We start from the raw sequence: 23,019 nt of genomic DNA, 5'->3' as shown, positions 1-23,019 counted from the left end.
AAATACAATTGGGAATTGCTTAGTACTTCTACCCAAAATATTACACTCAAAATACAATTGCGAATTGCTCAGTAGTTCTACCTAAAATACTACACGCAAAATACAATTGCGAATTGCTTAGTACTTCTACCCAAAATATAACACTCAAAATACAATTGCGAATTTCTCAGTACTTCTACCCAAAATACTACACGCAAAATACTATTGGGAATTGCTTAGTACTTCTACCCAAAATACTACACGCAAAATACAATTGCGAATTGCTCAGTACTTTTACTCAAAGTACTACACTCCAAATATAATTGCGAATTGCTTAGTACTTCTACCCAAAATATTACACTCAAAATACAATTGCGAATTTCTCAGTTCTTGTACCCAAAATACTACACGCAAAATACAATTGGGAATTGCTTAATACTTCTACCCAAAATACTACACTCAAAATACAATTGCGAATTGCTCAGTACTTCTACCCAAAATACTACACGCAAAATACAATTGCGAATTGCTCAGTACTTCTACCCAAAATACTACACGCTAAATACTATTGGAAATTGCTTAGTACTTCTACCCAAAATACTACACGCAAAATACAATTTAAGATTGCTCAGTACTTCTACCCGAAATACTACACGCAAAATACAATTGCGAATTGCTCATAACTTCTACCCAAAATACTACACTCAAAATACAATTGCGAATTGCTCAGTACTTCTACCCAAAATACTACACGCAAAATACAATTGCGAATTGCTTAGTACTTCTACCCAAAATATTACACTCAAAATACAATTGCGAATTGCTCAGTAGTTCTACCTAAAATACTACACGCAAAATACAATTGCGAATTGCTTAGTACTTCTACCCAAAATATAACACTTAAAATACAATTGCGAATTTCTCAGTACTTTTACCCAAAATACTACACGCAAAATACTATTGGAAATTGCTTAGTACTTCTACCCAAAATATTACACTCAAAATACAATTGCGAATTGCTCAGTACTTTTACTCAAAGTACTACACTCCAAATATAATTGCGAATTGCTTAGTACTTCTACCCAAAATATTACACTCAAAATACAATTGCGAATTTCTCAGTACTTCTACCCAAAATACTACACGCAAAATACAATTGCGAATTGCTCAGTACTTCTACCCAAAATACTACACGCAAAATACAATTGGAAATTGCTTAGTACATCTACCCAAAATACTACACGCAAAATACAATTGCGAATTGCTCATAACTTCTACCCAAAATACTACACTCAAAATACAATTGCGAATTGCTCAGTACTTCTACCCAAAATACTACACGCTAAATACTATTGGAAATTGCTTAGTACATCTACCCAAAATACTACACGCAAAATACAATTGCGGATTGCTCAGTACTTCTACCCAAAATACTACACGCAAAATACAATTGCGAATTGCTCTTAACTTCTACCCACAATACTACACTCAAAATACAATTGCGAATTGCTCAGTACTTCTACCCAAAATACTACACGCAAAATACAATTGGGAATTGCTTAGTACTTCTACCCAAAATATTACACTCAAAATACAATTGCGAATTGCTCAGTAGTTCTACCTAAAATACTACACGCAAAATACAATTGCGAATTGCTTAGTACTTCTACCCAAAATATAACACTCAAAATACAATTGCGAATTTCTCAGTACTTCTACCCAAAATACTACACGCAAAATACTATTGGGAATTGCTTAGTACTTCTACCCAAAATACTACACGCAAAATACAATTGCGAATTGCTCAGTACTTTTACTCAAAGTACTACACTCCAAATATAATTGCGAATTGCTTAGTACTTCTACCCAAAATATTACACTCAAAATACAATTGCGAATTTCTCAGTTCTTCTACCCAAAATACTACACGCAAAATACAATTGGGAATTGCTTAGTACTTCTACCCAAAATACTACACTCAAAATACAATTGCGAATTGCTCAGTACTTCCACCCAAAATACTACACGCAAAATACAATTGCGAATTGCTCAGTACTTCTACCCAAAATACTACACGCAAAATACAATTGGAAATTGCTTAGTACATCTACCCAAAATACTACACGCAAAATACAACTGCGAATTGCTCATAACTTCTACCCAAAATACTACACTCAAAATACAATTGCGAATTGCTCAGTACTTCTACCCAAAATACTACACTCAAAATACAATTGCGAATTGCTCAGTACTTCTACCCAAAATAATACACGCAAAATACAATTGGGAATTGCTTAGTACTTCTACCCAAAATATTACACTCAAAATACAATTGCGAATTGCTCAGTAGTTCTACCCAAAATACTACACACAAAATACAATTGCGAATTGCTTAGTACTTCTACCCAAAATATAACACTCAAAATACAATTGCGAATTTCTCAGTACTTCTACCCAAAATACTACACGCAAAATACTATTGGGAATTGCTTAGTACTTCTACCCAAAATACTACCCTCAAAATACAATTGCGAATTGCTCAGTACTTTTACTCAAAGTACTACACTCCAAATATAATTGCGAATTGCTTAGTACTTCTACCCAAAATATTACACTCAAAATACAATTGCGAATTGCTCATAACTTCTACCCAAAATACTACACTCAAAATACAATTGCGAATTGCTCAGTACTTCTACCCAAAATACTACACGCTAAATACTATTGGAAATTGCTTAGTACATCTACCCAAAATACTACACGCAAAATACAATTTCGGATTGCTCAGTACTTCTACCCGAAATACTACACGCAAAATACAATTGCGAATTGCTCATAACTTCTACCCAAAATACTACACTCAAAATACAATTGCGAATTGCTCAGTACTTCTACCCAAAATACTACACGCAAAATACAATTGGGAATTGCTTAGTACTTCTACCCAAAATATTACACTCAAAATACAATTGCGAATTGCTCAGTAGTTCTACCTAAAATACTACACGCAAAATACAATTGCGAATTGCTTAGTACTTCTACCCAAAATATAACACTCAAAATACAATTGCGAATTTCTCAGTACTTCCACCCAAAATACTACACGCAAAATACTATTGGGAATTGCTTAGTACTTCTACCCAAAATACTACACGCAAAATACAATTGCGAATTGCTCAGTACTTTTACTCAAAGTACTACACTCCAAATATAATTGCGAATTGCTTAGTACTTCTACCCAAAATATTACACTCAAAATACAATTGCGAATTTCTCAGTACTTCTACCTAAAATACTACACGCAAAATACAATTGCGAATTGCTCAGTACTTCTACCCAAAATACTACACGCAAAATACAATTGGAAATTGCTTAGTACATCTACCCAAAATACTACACGCAAAATACAATTGCGAATTGCTCATAACTTCTACCCAAAATACTACACTCAAAATACAATTGCGAATTGCTCAGTACTTCTACCCAAAATACTACACGCTAAATACTATTGGAAATTGCTTAGTACATCTACCCAAAATACTACACGCAAAATACAATTGCGGATTGCTCAGTACTTCTACCCAAAATACTACACGCAAAATACAATTGGGAATTGCTCATAACTTCTACCCAAAATACTACACTCAAAATACAATTGCGAATTGCTCAGTACTTCTACCCAAAATACTACACGCAAAATACAATTGGGAATTGCTTAGTACTTCTACCAAAAATATTACACTCAAAATACAATTGCGAATTGCTCAGTAGTTCTACCTAAAATACTACACGACAAAATACAATTGCGAATTGCTTAGTACTTCTACCCAAAATATAGCACTCAAAATACAATTGCGAATTTCTCAGTACTTCTACCCGAAATACTACACGCAAAATACTATTGGGAATTGCTTAGTACTTCTACCCAAAATACTACACTCAAAATACAATTGCGAATTGCTCAGTACTTTTACTCAAAGTACTACACTCCAAATATAATTGCGAATTGCTTAGTACTTCTACCCAAAATATTACACTCAAAATACAATTGCGAATTTCTCAGTTCTTCTACCCAAAATACTACACGCAAAATACAATTGGGAATTGCTTAGTACTTCTACCCAAAATACTACACTCAAAATACAATTGCGAAGTGCTCAGTACTTCCACCCAAAATACTACACGCAAAATACAATTGCGAATTGCTCAGTACTTCTACCCAAAATACTACACGCAAAATACAATTGGAAATTGCTTAGTACATCTACCCAAAATACTACACGCAAAATACAACTGCGAATTGCTCATAACTTCTACCAAAATACTACACTCAAAATACAATTGCGAATTGCTCAGTACTTCTACCCAAAATACTACACTCAAAATACAATTGCGAATTGCTCAGTACTTCTACCCAAAATAATACACGCAAAATACAATTGGGAATTGCTTAGTACTTCTACCCAAAATATTACACTCAAAATACAATTGCGAATTGCTCAGTAGTTCTACCTAAAATACTACACACAAAATACAATTGCGAATTGCTTAGTACTTCTACCCAAAATATAACACTCAAAATACAATTGCGAATTTCTCAGTACTTCTACCCAAAATACTACACGCAAAATACTATTGGGAATTGCTTAGTACTTCTACCCAAAATACTACACTCAAAATACAATTGCGAATTGCTCAGTACTTTTACTCAAAGTACTACACTCCAAATATAATTGCGAATTGCTTAGTACTTCTACCCAAAATATTACACTCAAAATACAATTGCGAATTGCTCAGTACTTCTACCCAAAATACTACACGCAAAATACAATTGGGAATTGCTTAGTACTTCTACCCAAAATACTACACTCAAAATACAATTGCGAAATGCTCAGTACTTCTACCCAAAATACTACACGCAAAATACAATTGCGAATTGCTTAGTACTTCTACCCAAAATACTACACTCAAAATACAATTTGGAATTTCTCAGTACTTTTACCCAAAATACAACACGCAAAATACAATTGCGAATTGCTCAGTACTTCTACCAACAATACTACACGCAAAATACAATTGGAAATTACTTAGTACATCTACCCAAAATACTACACGCAAAATACAATTGCGAATTGCTCATAACTTCTACCCAAAATACTACACTCAAAATACAATTGCGAATTGCTCAGTACTTCTACCCAAAATACTACACGCTAAATACTATTGGAAATTGCTTAGTACATCTACCCAAAATACTACACGCAAAATACAATTTCGGATTGCTCAGTACTTCTACCCGAAATACTACACGCAAAATACAATTGCGAATTGCTCATAACTTCTACACAAAATACTAAACTCAAAATACAATTGCGAATTGCTCAGTACTTCTACCCAAAATACTACACGCAAAATACAATTGCGAATTGCTTAGTACTTCTACCGAAAATATTACACTCAAAATACAATTGCGAATTGCTCAGTAGTTCTACCTAAAATACTACACGCAAAATACAATTGCGAATTGCTTAGTACTTCTACCCAAAATATAACACTTAAAATACAATTGCGAATTTCTCAGTACTTCTACCCAAAATACTACACGCAAAATACTATTGGGAATTGCTTAGTACTTCTACCCAAAATACTACACTCAAAATACAATTGCGAATTGCTCAGTACTTTTACTCAAAGTACTACACTCCAAATATAATTGCGAATTGCTTAGTACTTCTACCCAAAATATTACACTCAAAATACAATTGCGAATTTCTCAGTACTTCTACCCAAAATACTACACGCAAAATACAATTGCGAATTGCTCAGTACTTCTACCCAAAATACTACACGCAAAATACAATTGGAAATTGCTTAGTACATCTACCCAAAATACTACACGCAAAATACAATTGCGAATTGCTCATAACTTCTACCCAAAATACTACACTCAAAATACAATTGCGAATTGCTCAGTACTTCTACCCAAAATACTACACGCTAAATACTATTGGAAATTGCTTAGTACATCTACCCAAAATACTACACGCAAAATACAATTGCGGATTGCTCAGTACTTCTACCCAAAATACTACACGCAAAATACAATTGGGAATTGCTCATAACTTCTACCCAAAATACTACACTCAAAATACAATTGCGAATTGCTCAGTACTTCTACCCAAAATACTACACGCAAAATACAATTGGGAATTGCTTAGTACTTCTACCCAAAATATTACACTCAAAATACAATTGCGAATTGCTCAGTAGTTCTACCTAAAATACTACACGCAAAATACAATTGCGAATTGCTTAGTACTTCTACCCAAAATATAACACTCAAAATACAATTGCGAATTTCTCAGTACTTCTACCCAAAATACTACACGCAAAATACTATTGGGAATTGCTTAGTACTTCTACCCAAAATACTACACTCAAAATACAATTGCGAATTGCTCAGTACTTTTACTCAAAGTACTACACTCCAAATATAATTGCGAATTTCTTAGTACTTCTACCCAAAATATTACACTCAAAATACAATTGCGAATTTCTCAGTTCTTCTACCCAAAATACTACACGCAAAATACAATTGGGAATTGCTTAGTACTTCTACCCAAAATACTACACTCAAAATACAATTGCGAATTGCTCAGTACTTCCACCCAAAATACTACACGCAAAATACAATTGCGAATTGCTCAGTACTTCTACCCAAAATACTACACGCAAAATACAATTGGAAATTGCTTAGTACATCTACCCAAAATACTACACGCAAAATACAACTGCGAATTGCTCATAACTTCTACCCAAAATACTAAACTCAAAATACAATTGCGAATTGCTCAGTACTTCTACCCAAAATACTACACTCAAAATACAATTGCGAATTGCTCAGTACTTCTACCCAAAATAATACACGCAAAATACAATTGGGAATTGCTTAGTACTTCTACCCAAAATATTACACTCAAAATACAATTGCGATTTGCTTAGTATTTCTACCCAAAATACTACACTCAAAATACAATTGGGAATTGCTTAGTACTTCTACCCAAAATACTACACTCAAAATACAATTGGGAATTGCTCAGTACTTCTACCCAAAATACTATACGCAAAATACAATTGTGAATTGCTCAGTACTTCTACCCAAAAAACTACACGCAATATACAATTGCGAATTGCTTAGTACTTCTACCCAAAATACTACACTCAAAATACAATTGCGAATTGCTCAGTACTTCTACCCAAAATACTACACTCAAAATACAATTGCGAATTGCTCAGTACTTCTACCCTAAATACTACACGCATTATACAATTGCGAATTGCTTAGTACTTCTACCCAAAATACTACACGCAAAATACAATTGCGAATTGCTTAGTATTTCTACCCAAAATACTACACTCAAAATACAATTGCGAATTGCTTAGTACGTCTACCCAAAATACTACACTCAAAATACAATTGCGAATTGCTCAGTACTTCTACCCAAAATACTACACGCAAATACAATTGCGAATTGCTCAGTACTTCTACCCAAAATACTACACGCAAAATACAATTGCGAATTGCTGTGTTCTTCTACCCAAAATACTACACGCAAAATACAATTGCGAATTTCTTAGTATTTCTACCCAAAATACTACACTCAAAATACAATTGGGAATTGCTTTGTACTTCTACCCAAAATACTACACGCAAAATACAATTGCGAATTGCTCAGTACTTCTACCCAAAATACTACACTCAAAATACAATTGCGAATTGCTCAGTACTTCTACCCTAAATACTACACTCAAAATACAATTGGGAATTGCTTAGTACTTCTACCCAAAATACTACACGCAAAATACAATTGCGAATTGCTCAGTACTTCTACCCAAAATACTACACGCAAAATACAATTGCGATATGCTTAGTATTTCTACCCAAAATACTACACTCAAAATACAATTTGAAATTGTTTAGTACTTCTACCCAAAATACTACACTCAAAATACAATTGCGAATTGCTCAGTACTTCTACCCAAAATACTACACTCAAAATACAATTGGGAATTGCTTAGTACTTCTACCCAAAATACTACACGTAAAATACAATTGCGAATTGCTCAGTACTTCTACCCAAAATACTACACTCAAAATACAATTGCGAATTGCTTAGTACTTCTACCCAAAATACTACACGCAAAATACAATTGCGAATTGCTTAGTAGTTCTACCCAAAATACTACACTCAAAATACAATTGGGATAAGCTTAGTACTTCTACCCAAAATACTACACGCAAAATATAATTGCGAATTGCTTAGTACTTCTACCCAAAATACTACACTCAAAATACAATTGCGAATTGCTCAGTACTTCTACCCAAAATACTACACTCAAAATACAATTGGGAATTGCTCAGTACTTCTACCCAAAATACTATACGTAAAATACAATTGCGAATTGCTCAGTACTTCTACCCAAAAAACTACACGCAATATACAATTGCGAATTGCTTAGTACTTCTACCCAAAATACTACACGCAAAATACAATTGCGAATTGCTCAGTACTTCTACCCAAAATACTACACTCAAAATACAATTGCGAATTGCTCAGTACTTCTACCCTAAATACTACACGCAATATACAATTGCGAATTGCTTAGTACTTCTACCCAAAATACTACACGCAAAATACAATTGCGAATTGCTTAGTATTTCTACCCAAAATACTACACTCAAAATACAATTGCGAATTGCTTAGTACTTCTACCCAAAATACTACACTCAAAATACAATTGCGAATTGCTCAGTACTTCTACCCAAAATACTACACGCAAATACAATTGCGAATTCCTCAGTACTTCTACCCAAAATACTACACGCAAAATACAATTGCGAATTGCTTAGTTCTTCTACCCAAAATACTACACGCAAAATACAATTGCGAATTTCTTAGTATTTCTACCCAAAATACTACACTCAAAATACAATTGGGAATTGCTTTGTACTTCTACCCAAAATACTACACGCAAAATACAATTGCGAATTGCTCAGTACTTCTACCCAAAATACTACACTCAAAATACAATTGCGAATTGCTCAGTACTTCTACCCTAAATACTACACTCAAAATACAATTGGGAATTGCTTAGTACTTCTACCCAAAATACTACACGCAAAATACAATTGCGAATTGCTCAGTACTTCTACCCAAAATACTATACGCAAAATACAATTGCGAATTGCTCAGTACTTCTACCCAAAATACTACACGCAATATACAATTGCGAATTGCTTAGTACTTCTACCCAAAATACTACACGCAAAATACAATTGCGAATTGCTTAGTATTTCTACCCAAAATACTACACTCAAAATACAATTGGGAATTGCTTAGTACTTCTACCCAAAATACTACACTCAAAATACAATTGCAAATTGCTCAGTACTTCTACCCAAAATACTACACGCAAAATACAATTGCGAATTGCTCAGTACTTCTACCCAAAATACTACACGCAAAATACAATTGCGAATTGCTTAGTTCTTCTACCCAAAATACTACACGCAAAATACAATTGCGAATTTCTTAGTATTTCTACCCAAAATACTACACTCAAAATACAATGGGGAATTGCTTTGTACTTCTACCCAAAATACTATACGCAAAATACAATTGCGAATTGCTCAGTACTTCTACCCAAAATACTACACGCAAAATACAATTGCGAATTGCTTAGTATTTCTACCCAAAATACTACACTCAAAATACAATTGGGAATTGCTTAGTACTTCTACCCAAAATACTACACGCAAAATACAATTGCGAATTGCTCAGTACTTCTACCCAAAATACTACACGCAAAATACAATTGGGAATTGCTTAGTACTTCTACCCAAAATACTACACTCAAAATACAATTGCGAATTGCTCAGTACTTCTACCCAAAATACTACACGCAAAATACAATTGCGAATTGCTCAGTACTTTTACCCAAAATACTACACTCCAAATATAATAGCGAATTGCTTAGTACTTCTACCCAAAATACTACACTCAAAATACAATTGCGAATTGCTCAGTACTTCTACCCAAAATACTACACGTAAAATACAATTGCGAATTGCTCAGTACTTCTACCCAAAATACTACACTCCAAATATAATTGCGAATTGCTTAGTACTTCTACCCAAAATACTACACTCAAAATACAATTGCGAATCGCTCAGTACTTCTACCCAAAATACTACACGCAAAATACAATTGCAAATTGCTTAGTATTTCTACCCAAAATACTACACTCAAAATACAATTGGGAATTGCTTAGTACTTCTACTCAAAATACTACACTCAAAATACAATTGCGAATTGCTCAGTACTTCTACCCAAAATACTACACGCAAAATACAATTGCGAATTGCTCAGTACTTCTACCCAAAATCCTACACGCAAAATACAATTGGGAATTGCTTAGTACTTCTACCCAAAATACTACACGCAAAATACAATTGCGAATTGCTTAGTATTTCTACCCAAAATACTACACTCAAAATACAATTTGAAATTGTTTAGTACTTCTACCCAAAATACTACACTCAAAATACAATTGCGAATTGCTCAGTACTTCTACCCAAAATACTACACTCAAAATACAATTGGGAATTGCTTAGTACTTCTACCCAAAATACTACACGTAAAATACAATTGCGAATTGCTCAGTACTTCTACCCAAAATACTACACTCAAAATACAATTGCGAATTGCTTAGTACTTCTACACAAAATACTACACGCAAAATACAATTGCGAATTGCTTAGTAGTTCTACCCAAAATACTACACTCAAAATACAATTGGGATAAGCTTAGTACTTCTACCCAAAATACTACACTCCAAATATAATTGCGAATTGCTTAGTACTTCTACCCAAAATACTACACTCAAAATACAATTGCGAATTGCTCAGTACTTCTATCCAAAATACTACACGCAAAATACAATTGCGAATTGCTTAGTATTTCTACCCAAAATACTACACTCAAAATACAATTGCAAATTGCTTAGTACTTCTACCCAAAATACTACACGCAAAATACAATTGCGATTTGCTTAGTATTTCTACCCAAAATACTACACTCAAAATACAATTGGGAATTGCTTAGTACTTCTACCCAAAATACTACACTCAAAATACAATTGGGAATTGCTCAGTACTTCTACCCAAAATACTATACGCAAAATACAATTGCGAATTGCTCAGTACTTCTACCCAAAAAACTACACGCAATATACAATTGCGAATTGCTTAGTACTTCTACCCAAAATACTACACGCAAAATACAATTGCGAATTGCTCAGTACTTCTACCCAAAATACTACACTCAAAATACAATTGCGAATTGCTCAGTACTTCTACCCTAAATACTACACGCAATATACAATTGCGAATTGCTTAGTACTTCTACCCAAAATACTACACGCAAAATACAATTGCGAATTGCTTAGTATTTCTACCCAAAATACTACACTCAAAATACAATTGCGAATTGCTTAGTACTTCTACCCAAAATACTACACTCAAAATACAATTGCGAATTGCTCAGTACTTCTACCCAAAATACTACACGCAAATACAATTGCGAATTCCTCAGTACTTCTACCCAAAATACTACACGCAAAATACAATTGCGAATTGCTGTGTTCTTCTACCCAAAATACTACACTCAAAATACAATTGCGAATTTCTTAGTATTTCTACCCAAAATACTACACTCAAAATACAATTGGGAATTGCTTTGTACTTCTACCCAAAATACTACACGCAAAATACAATTGCGAATTGCTCAGTACTTCTACCCAAAATACTACACTCAAAATACAATTGCGAATTGCTCAGTACTTCTACCCTAAATACTACACTCAAAATACAATTGGGAATTGCTTAGTACTTCTACCCAAAATACTACACGCAAAATACAATTGCGAATTGCTCAGTACTTCTACCCAAAATACTACACGCAAAATACAATTGCGATATGCTTAGTATTTCTACCCAAAATACTACACTCAAAATACAATTTGAAATTGTTTAGTACTTCTACCTAAAATAATACACTCAAAATACAATTGCGAATTACTCAGTACTTCTACCCAAAATACTACACTCAACATACAATTGGGAATTGCTTAGTACTTCTACCCAAAATACTACACGTAAAATACAATTGCGAATTGCTCAGTACTTCTACCCAAAATACTACACTCAAAATACAATTGCGAATTGCTTAGTACTTCTACCCAAAATACTACACGCAAAATACAATTGCGAATTGCTTAGTAGTTCTACCCAAAATACTACACTCAAAATACAATTGGGATAAGCTTAGTACTTCTACCCAAAATACTACACTCCAAATATAATTGCGAATTGCTTAGTACTTCTACCCAAAATACTACACTCAAAATACAATTGCGAATTGCTCAGTACTTCTACCCAAAATACTACACGCAAAATACAATTGCGAATTGCTTAGTATTTCTACCCAAAATACTACACTCAAAATACAATTGCAAATTGCTTAGTACTTCTACCCAAAATACTACACGCAAAATACAATTGCGATTTGCTTAGTATTTCTACCCAAAATACTACACTCAAAATACAATTGGGAATTGCTTAGTACTTCTACCCAAAATACTACACTCAAAATACAATTGGGAATTGCTCAGTACTTCTACCCAAAATACTATACGCAAAATACAATTGCGAATTGCTCAGTACTTCTACCCAAAAAACTACACGCAATATACAATTGCGAATTGCTTAGTACTTCTACCCAAAATACTACACGCAAAATACAATTGCGAATTGCTCAGTACTTCTACCCAAAATACTACACTCAAAATACAATTGCGAATTGCTCAGTACTTCTACCCTAAATACTACACGCAATATACAATTGCGAATTGCTTAGTACTTCTACCCAAAATACTACACGCAAAATACAATTGCGAATTGCTTAGTATTTCTACCCAAAATACTACACTCAAAATACAATTGCGAATTGCTTAGTACTTCTACCCAAAATACTACACTCAAAATACAATTGCGAATTGCTCAGTACTTCTACCCAAAATACTACACGCAAATACAATTGCGAATTCCTCAGTACTTCTACCCAAAATACTACACGCAAAATACAATTGCGAATTGCTGTGTTCTTCTACCCAAAATACTACACGCAAAATACAATTGCGAATTTCTTAGTATTTCTACCCAAAATACTTCACTCAAAATACAATTGGGAATTGCTTTGTACTTCTACCCAAAATACTACACGCAAAATACAATTGCGAATTGCTCAGTACTTCTACCCAAAATACTACACTCAAAATACAATTGCGAATTGCTCAGTACTTCTACCCTAAATACTACACTCAAAATACAATTGGGAATTGCTTAGTACTTCTACCCAAAATACTACACGCAAAATACAATTGCGAATTGCTCAGTACTTCTACCCAAAATACTACACGCAAAATACAATTGCGATATGCTTAGTATTTCTACCCAAAATACTACACTCAAAATACAATTGGGAATTGCTTAGTACTTCTACCCAAAATACTACACTCAAAATACAATTGGGAATTGCTCAGTACTTCTACCCAAAATACTATACGCAAAATACAATTGCGAATTGCTCAGTACTTCTACCCTAAATACTACACGCAAAATACAATTGCGAATTGCTCAGTACTTCTACCCAAAATACTACACGCAAAATACAATTGCGAATTGCTTAGTATTTCTACCCAAAATACTACACTCAAAATACAATTGCGAATTGCTCAGTACTTCTACCCAAAATACTACACTCAAAATACAATTGCGAATTGCTCAGTACTTCTACCCAAAATACTACACGCAAAATACAATTGCGAATTGCTTAGTACTTCTACCCAAAATACTACACTCAAAATACAATTGGGATAAGCTTAGTACTTCTACCCAAAATACTACACGCAAAATACAAATGCGAATTGCTTAGTATTTCTACCCAAAATACTACACTCCAAATACAATTGCGAAATGCTCAGTACTTCTACCCAAAATACTACACGCAAAATACAATTGCGAATTGCTTAGTAGTTCTACCCAAAATACTACACTCAAAATACAATTGGGAATTGCTTAGTACTTCTACCCAAAATACTACACTCAAAATACAATTGGGAATTGCTCAGTACTTCTACCCAAAATACTATACGCAAAATACAATTGCGAATTGCTCAGTACTTCTACCCAAAATACTACACGCAAAATACAATTGGGAATTCCTCAGTACTTCTACCCAAAATACTACACGCAAAATACAATTGCGAATTGCTTAGTTCTTCTACCCAAAATACTACACGCAAAATACAATTGCGAATTTCTTAGTATTTCAACCCAAAATACTACACTCAAAATACAATTGGGAATTGCTTTGTACTTCTACCCAAAATACTACACGCAAAATACAATTGCGAATTGCTCTGTTCTTCTACCCAAAATCCTACACGCAAAATACAATTGCGAATTGCTTAGTATTTCTTCCCAAAATACTACACTCAAAATACAATTGCGAAATGCTCAGTACTTCTACCCAAAATACTACACGCAAAATACAATTGCGAATTGCTCAGTACTTCTACCCAAAATACTACACGCAAAATACAATTGCGAATTGCTTAGTATTTCTACCCAAAATACTACACTCAAAATACAATTGGGATAAGCTTAGTACTTCTACCCAAAATACTACACTCAAAATACTTCTACCCAATCATGACTGACAGAACGAGAGCATATGAGGCAAAAATGCTACTGTTAACAATTGACTCATGGAGAAATTATCGATTAAATAAAGGCTCTTTTCAAAATTTCGTGTAGATTACCGAGTTTGACAGAAAGATTCGTGAGTTCGACAGATGATTCCTGAGTTTGACAAGATAACGGTCGGAGGTTACATCGACCAAAAAGTTGTAATGATAACACTCAAGATGAGAACAATAGTCTGAATAATCCAAATAATACGAATAATCAATCCTTATCTGAAAAATATCTGAACGCGGAAAGATGGCGGCGAACATTGTATATGTATATGAAATGCGTCTTTGCATGGTGATTCGGAAACAAATCTTTTCTTCGATTTTTAAACTTTCTTTTTCAATATTTAGTTTTCATCCCAGTTTCTTATGAGGCAGTAATAGTCTGTCGAGAATCGTCTTTATCTTTCTTGCAAAGATAGCTTCCACTAATGAAAATCCAAGATAGGGGCGTTATCACTATAAATTTGCAGAAAATTCTATATGTCTTTATTTGAGGGGGTGCTTTTTAAAAAAGTGTCAACAAATCGTTCCGCTAGTCTATTACTTCTCGCATAATACGGATCGATTGTGAGGCGTTTCACTAAAAACGACTAACAACGCATTTTGAATTTATTAGACGTGAATTGATTATTTCATTATCCGATACTACACGATCTACGACTCCGAAACGTGCAAAATATTCAGACAGAACCCTAATTGTTGTTTCTGTTGTTGATTTTTGTACACTTACGTATCTCTGAACATTTAGTGAAGCTATACACTAAAACCAGAAAATAGAACACGTTAAACGGTCCAATAAAGTCACCATGGATTCTTGACCAAGAATTGCATAGATGACGGACAACACCGGAAAATATCAAAGCCGAGCAAAACCATTTGTAAATCAGATTGCTGGCAACGACGTCAACTCTGCATTTCGATCAAGATCATGAACAACGAGAGAAATATTTAACTCTGAATTCAAATTGCTAAACGTATTTCAAATCGTAGATCAAAATAAGAGAACAAATTAAATTCTGATCAAAGAATGTGGGGCGATGTAAATATATAAAGTTTTTAAAAAGACAACGAGACAGAGAGCAGGAGTCAAGCCAGCCACACACTTGTGTCGTCATACAGTCAGCCGCCACACACCATCATCCTTGTTGATCCGAACTTTCTTGCCTGTCAGAATATCATTTTGTAAAATAAATAAACTTTGTTGATTTAACGAGTTGTTGTTGGTTGCCACAAAAAAAAAAACACGGTCGCCAGATTATTTACAGTTTGTAAAAGTGCGTCTATAAAATATACAGACGAAATATCACACACAGCCGGTCTGTTTTGAAATTTATGGGATCGTTTTTGCTGCTAACGCACATCCTTTATATGATTGAATTTTATTCTCGATATCTCGATCTATGTTCATCTAGTAGCCGTAACTTCGCATAATACTCTTCATTCTAGAACTATAAATGTGAGGATGGTGTCTAGTAGGAATTATACTAGACACCATCCTCACATTTCTTCGATCTCTCTGTAGAAGGACTCTAACATGAGAATACTTTTCATTTAAAAAAATGACGTGCTGCGGATAGGGATATCTTATTTATTAATTAAGAGTAGTTTTGAATAATAAATAAAAAGTCGTCGATGATAAGGAATTATATATAAACATCTGAAGAAAAGTAAAAACAAAAAAGAAACATACTGGTAGGCCGGCACCTAGGATAAAAAGGAGCCTTTAACCCGTTTATACACCAGGCGGGAAGAGGAAAACAATGGTTTAAACCTTTTCGTCTCTGAAAATGACACGCCAGTCATGACAGGGGATAACAAGGGTTAGCTGTCAGGCCTTGATACCAGAACTTCTGCCCCCTACTCCATCATATTTGGCAACAAAAAATAACAAATAAGAGGTTTAAAAACCAGGCCATGTGTTGCATAGCAGGGTTTCATCGATGAATAATGTTTTGTTTGAGCTAGACTGAAACGATGACGTGACCATACCGACATATTTGGAAAAGATAACAATTGCTTGCACGTAAGGAGCTTCGAACAACAAGAGGAAACAATGTTTCATTGATGGAGAGTTAGACAAACGTTTTTGGTGGAGTAGTAGTAGTAGTAGTATAAGTAGTAGTAGTAGTAGTAGTAGTAGTAGAAGAAGAAAAAGAAGAAGAAGAAGAGTATATATAATAACAACAACAGTCTATATAATAGACAGTCTGTAAACATTTAAGAGTCAGAGAAACATTTAACATGGTAGTAACAATCGAGACGAATTCACATGTGTTTTCGAAAGATGACGTCACACAGTTATATTTCATATCACATTTATTAACACACCGTGTCAACATTTTGGGGTCCTGGATATGACCTTAAACTATATCCGATGGTGAGGCCCCAGTTTACGGGCTTTGGGGAGTGTGGAGCCACCCTTTAATTGCCATTGCTCCCAGGTCCACTCTGATCCGGAGTCGTAGTACCTGTTAGGGTCCCAACTATGGGTTAAATAGAAACCGACTTAAAAAATATATATATATATATATATATATATATATTCTAGTAAAAAAATATTCTTCAAAATCACTGGATTCGGCATTAAATAACCTGAAAAGGGTTGATATGCCGTAAAACAAACACAACCAACCAACCATCAACATTTTGGAGATTACAACGGTATGATTTCACATTTTAGATCTTGATTTCGTCGGCTTCCACAGTGTCTTCTCCCCGACTTTTCGACGGTCTTCTTCGACTGACCTCTTCAACTGACCTCTTCGACTGACCTCCTCGACTTCTTTCGATTCTTCTGACACACGTGAGTGTATATATTAAAAAAACATTTCTTTGTGATGACGTCATTTGCACGCCCACAAAGAATCCTACCATCCGACATCTGTATCACATATCTAGGTATTATTATTATGAACGCACATCCCTTTTTCTGAAAACATATTTGTTTTTATTTATCTTTTTTTTTAATTTATTCTTGTTATTGTTTATAGAATCTAGTCAAGTTAAATTCCTAAAACGTCATTTAACCATGTTTGCTCTTGAATTGCATTTTTCTCTAATTCAATCCACCCAATAATAATATAAATAATAATAATAATAATAATAATAATAATAATAATAATAATAATAATAATAATAATAATAATATTACTTGGTAATGCCCCGGTTGTGCTAATATGCAACACATGGTTGCTCAAAAGAAAATGATACTGCTTTGCTAGCACTACTCAAAGCTTGAAAAGTGGGACAAAACAATCAACCAAATCAGAACCGTAAAAAATATAAGAGACCGACCTTCTTGAAGAAAACAGAGCTATTAAACTTGGCTAAATAATATGAGACTAAAAGATGAAAAAAGCAACCTTAGAAGTTAGTGTCCCCACTGATGTTGAGCTTAACAGAGCTGAGACGGAAAAATAATGAAAGATTAAGGTCTTATGTACGACATGTAAAGAAACTAGAATCTTATAAAGACTTACATTATCCCAATAATTATAGAAGCAACCGGATTCATGAAAAAAAAATTCAAAAACTACCTGGCAAATATACCCGGTGAATCAAGTGCAAGAAAGATACAAACAATTTCATTTAAAGAGTCGATTTAAAAAAAACAAAACTTTTCGGTTAAATAGCAGGTGAATGTCTGACATCCGGTACGATGACCTATCCCCAGCTAGAACCATTAAAATGTCTGGATGGCCAACATAAAGCTTTCTTAGAAGACGTTTTTTGTAGATAAGTAATCCGTTTTTTTTTTCCTTTCTATCAACAGATCTAACGGTGACGATTCCTATTTTTGCACCAATGAGAAAGCGGGAACGAGTGAGAAGACAGAGAGAAGTGGAGCGCGAGATTTGGATGAAGAGCATAGTGTTGAATTTCATCATGTACGCCCTTCTCTTATGGTCGGCAACGGGTCTGGCCTTTAGCAACCGTCACCCCCATGCTCTTTTATTCAAAGATCACTTGAAAAATACTTTTGCCGACCCACCCAGAAGTGATGTGAAATTCTCCAAGGTAATGTCTTATTACTTGGTATCACAATACACTTTTACATTCAATGTACGTACGTTATCACCTTCTATAAATATTTAAAAAAAAAGATCATGTGATACTGACTCTGGATGTGTTCAGCTGGCTTCATCCAGCGGATGAAGTATCTAGGGAATATTAAATTAACAAGCAGTTTCCAGTTGCATATATATCCCGTTCTTGCGACTTTAGTGCTTTTTTTTTATTGTGTTTTGTTTTTTTGGAGGGTGTTCAGAAAGGTGTAGCCATTATCCCACATACAACGCCTGGTATTCTCAATCACTCACTGGCAACAGCAGTTGATGTTCCATGTGGTTTGAATGACAGTAAGTTTTCCCAGATTTCCAGCACTCTCTGCTTATTTCGGTTATCATTAGAAATTATTTGTGGTCTCAGAACAGCCGTTTACCATTGATTTCTCACTGATAACAGGCGTTGGTATTCTCTTGAATAAGACTAGTAACTCTACATGGTTCATGTATTCTACATATCTTTCCAGTAGAGGTCTGAATTTCTCTCTTTTCTTACTCTTTCCATCCTGCTTGAGCATTCATAACCATTTTCTGTGGAATCAATCAAATGACGATGGTGAAATGTACGTGATCTTTCTTAAGCTGCTAGTTTCAGTTCTCTCGGTTTTCTGTAATGTTCTTTCTGTCTTTCAAGTTACGTTTATGCAGCTTTTTTCTATTTCAGTTTATCCATGGTTGGTTTGGATTTATCAGATTATGCCATTTGGTTTCCGCACTCAGGAATGTTTTCTCAGTATTTCAGCTATTTTCATCACTGTCGTGCTTTGAATGATTCAACTCTTCTTTTTGAGTCCAATTTCTTCTAGTTTTAATTTTCTCAGATTTTTTTTAGAACTGTTCCCAGTGCTCCTACTACTATTGGAATTACAGTCGTCTTTTTCATGTTACATATTTTCTTCAGTTCTTTCACGAATGTCATGTATTTCTGTAGTTTATGTCGCATTGTTATTATTTACTCACTAGGAGTTTTCACGAGGGTTGTTATCAGTGATTGCTCACTTGCAATAAAAGTGATGTGCCCTGTAATCTGAGTTCCTCAAATTTTCTAGCCAACACATTCCACTTCTTTTCGTTATTGCAACAGCCGTTTACAATTGTCCTTTTAACGCTGATAGCTACCATTGGTTTCACCAGGAATTTGAGTGACAATAAGATTTCCCATCATTCCAATACCCCCCGCGTGTTTCAAGTGGAGGTCTGGAAAGGCTTTCCCTTCTTGGTCTTTCCATTCTCCTCTATTATTTACGACCATTTTCTGTAGTACCAACCAGAGCTGTTTCCATCCATTCTTTTTACAGTGTCACTTCGCTTCAATCCGTGTAATGTTTATTGAATATTTCGTTTTCTATTTTAATTCAATGTTACAAGCAAAGAGAAGAGAGAAATTATCTTCGTAATTGAATTTTTGGCTTTTATTTTTAGCTGAAAAGATTATATCTTTTTACGATTCCACAGATAAAAAAAAATCTTTCATGATGTAAATTCTATTTCGCTTCTAATTTCTTTGACGTTAAGAAATAATTTTTATTCAAATTTATTTTTAATTCATTTTTTGGCTTAGAAGTTTCAGGTTTTTTTTAAACTTTTTTTGAGGGGCATGAAATACAATGGTTTATGGTGCTTTTTATATTATTAAAAATTAGTGTAGCGGTTTTATTGAGTAAAGCTATATGTTCATCAAGTGTAAGTAATTCAATACATGTATTATTACATTATTACATTGCGATAGCGAGGCGCATAAGCCTGAAGAGTCCTAGAGTGGATGAAACGCGGAATATTCAGTGTAGCTTAATCGCCATACACATTTTATAAATTACTATATATATATATATATATATATATATATATATATATATATATATATATATTGAATTACAAACGTTTATATTCCAAAGTTCATGATGTTAATCATCTTACAATTTATTCCTTGAATTCAGTATCTGTTTCGTAGCACAAAATACATCACTTAATTATTATATCAATTAGTGAATCTATTTTGCCCTTAACTCTTCAGAAGAAATATACCGGACAAGGGGCTTGGTCATCCAACCAGTTACAAAAAAAAATCCAACGTCTCAAAAGTAGGAATTTACTTCAAAAGTGCTCAATACGTAGGTAGAACTAGTTAGTAATTTATAAAATGTATATAGCGATTAAGCTACACTGAATATTCCGCGTTTCCTCAACTCTAGGACTCTTCAGGCTTATGCGCATAAGCCTGAAGAGTCCTAGAGTGGATGAAATGTGGAATATTCAGTGTAGCTTAATCGCCATATACATTTTATAAATTACTAATTACTACTATATACATATATATATATATATATATATATATATATATATATATATATATATAGCTTAGAGCGTTAGAGGAAAAAAGCAAGCTCAATTCTTTGAGAGGAGACTTATCTGGATATTATGAAGCTCAACAAGTATCTTTGGAGCGTATATATGAAGAACATAGGAGTTGGAAATTAAGACACAGAACTATATATTGGTGGATATAGATTGGTTCATTTATTCAATAAGAGAATACAATCGATTAGTTGGGGGATGGAAGGGACTCTTTATACTAAGGCATTTCGAAGCCTAATGCTTCTCATCAGAAGAATAGAGAAGATGCTAGGTAGCATGGTGGGGATGTGGCGTCTAGCGTGGGATTCATTAGGAACGAAATAGATCAAAACAAATTAAAATTATAGATGATGCTGGGGGTCGAATTCTAAATAAAGGATGAGCGTATTATATATAGTGTAGTGCAGAAAGGTGTATAGAGTCTTTATCATAGTCTTAAGTGCATTTAGTATATGTTTTATGGTTAAAGTTGGGACTTAACTGGATGTGTGGTGGTTCTAATTTAACGGCGTGTAAGGTGTCTATTATCTATGGAGGGGCATTTTTTTACATATGCAAGCGAGATAACAACACTATGAATTAGTGTGTACTTTTGGGAACAATATTATGGTGGTGATTTAAGGCGAAAGGGGTGAGTCTGTGTGGGTAGTTATAAGGCTATAATACTGGATTTCAAAGTATACTATATGCTAGGTAATATGTGGCAATATTTCTGTTTTCTTTTTTATTAGATATGGATGATTGGCGTGGTGGAGTAATAGGGGGAATTTTACTATTAACCATAACAATATTAATAATAACAACAGTAATAACGACGGTGGTAATGACAATAAAAATGATGATGATAGTAACGATAATAATAGCAATGACGACAATAACAAAAATAATAATAATAATAATAATAATAATAATAATAATAATAATAATAATAATAATGGTAATAATAACTAGAATTTGAGTACAGATAAAGCAAGATCCAAGACACATGAAATATATTTAAGGGATAGAGGGTGAAGGGTAAAGTAAAAAGAACAAAGAAAAATAAAAAAAATAAAAAATATTAATTATATATATATATATATATATATATATATATATATATATATATATATATATAAAGTAAGATAAAAGAACAAAAATTATAAAAGTAAAAAGTTCTTAGTTTCGTTGAAAGGAGGCAGAGTTGGATACTTAAATGAGGTATAAGGGATTAGAGTAGTGCATATACACACATACATATACACACCCACATATACGTATATTATATATACATACACACACACACACACATATATATATATATATGCATATACATACACACATATATGTACTCACGCATACACACATACAATGGGGTCAGCCGGCAGAAACAAAAAGTTCGGAAAGTAGTATCCTGGGTTTTTTTAAATATTTCTTTATAGGAGAGGGTCTGTAATAGTCCACAATAAAGCCACGAGAATCCCTGGCTGGAGAGACCAGCTTTCTATGTCATAAACGAGCAGGAGATAAAACAACAGAGTACATACATGCTCGTTTCTAAACGAGAAAAAAAGTAATTTCTGAGTGTTGTTTCCTTGAATTGATTTCTTATTCTTAGAGATATGTTGAGGGTAGACATACCTCTAATCTGTTTGAATATCCGTGTTTGTCTTGCAGATTTTTCTTTTTATATAGTTCAGTTGGTATTCATTAGTTGTGCTGGTGCGATAAGTTTTGTATTCCTCGTTTGTGCATGAAATGGCAG

At 33.8% G+C, this 23,019-nt stretch overlaps 1 protein-coding gene across 1 annotated transcript in view; it reads left to right on the top strand.

Annotated features, from left to right (window-relative positions):
• LOC145247845 (polycystin-1-like protein 2) overlaps window positions 1-23,019 on the top strand; it is a 194,003-nt gene that overhangs the window by 126,267 nt on the left and 44,717 nt on the right. Inside the window, exon 10 of the mRNA XM_080109468.1 lies at window positions 18,629-18,873. Within this exon, the coding sequence (XP_079965594.1) occupies window positions 18,629-18,873 (245 nt within the window). The remainder of the gene's footprint in view (window positions 1-18,628; window positions 18,874-23,019) is intronic.

Source organism: Euprymna scolopes, chromosome 26 (assembly GCF_053919585.1).
Source record: "Euprymna scolopes isolate OS-2025 chromosome 26, ASM5391958v1, whole genome shotgun sequence".
NCBI classification, from domain to species: domain Eukaryota; kingdom Metazoa; phylum Mollusca; class Cephalopoda; order Sepiida; family Sepiolidae; genus Euprymna; species Euprymna scolopes.
Note: the sequence above shows the minus strand (reverse complement) of the source record. Positions and strands in the feature narration are given on the sequence as shown.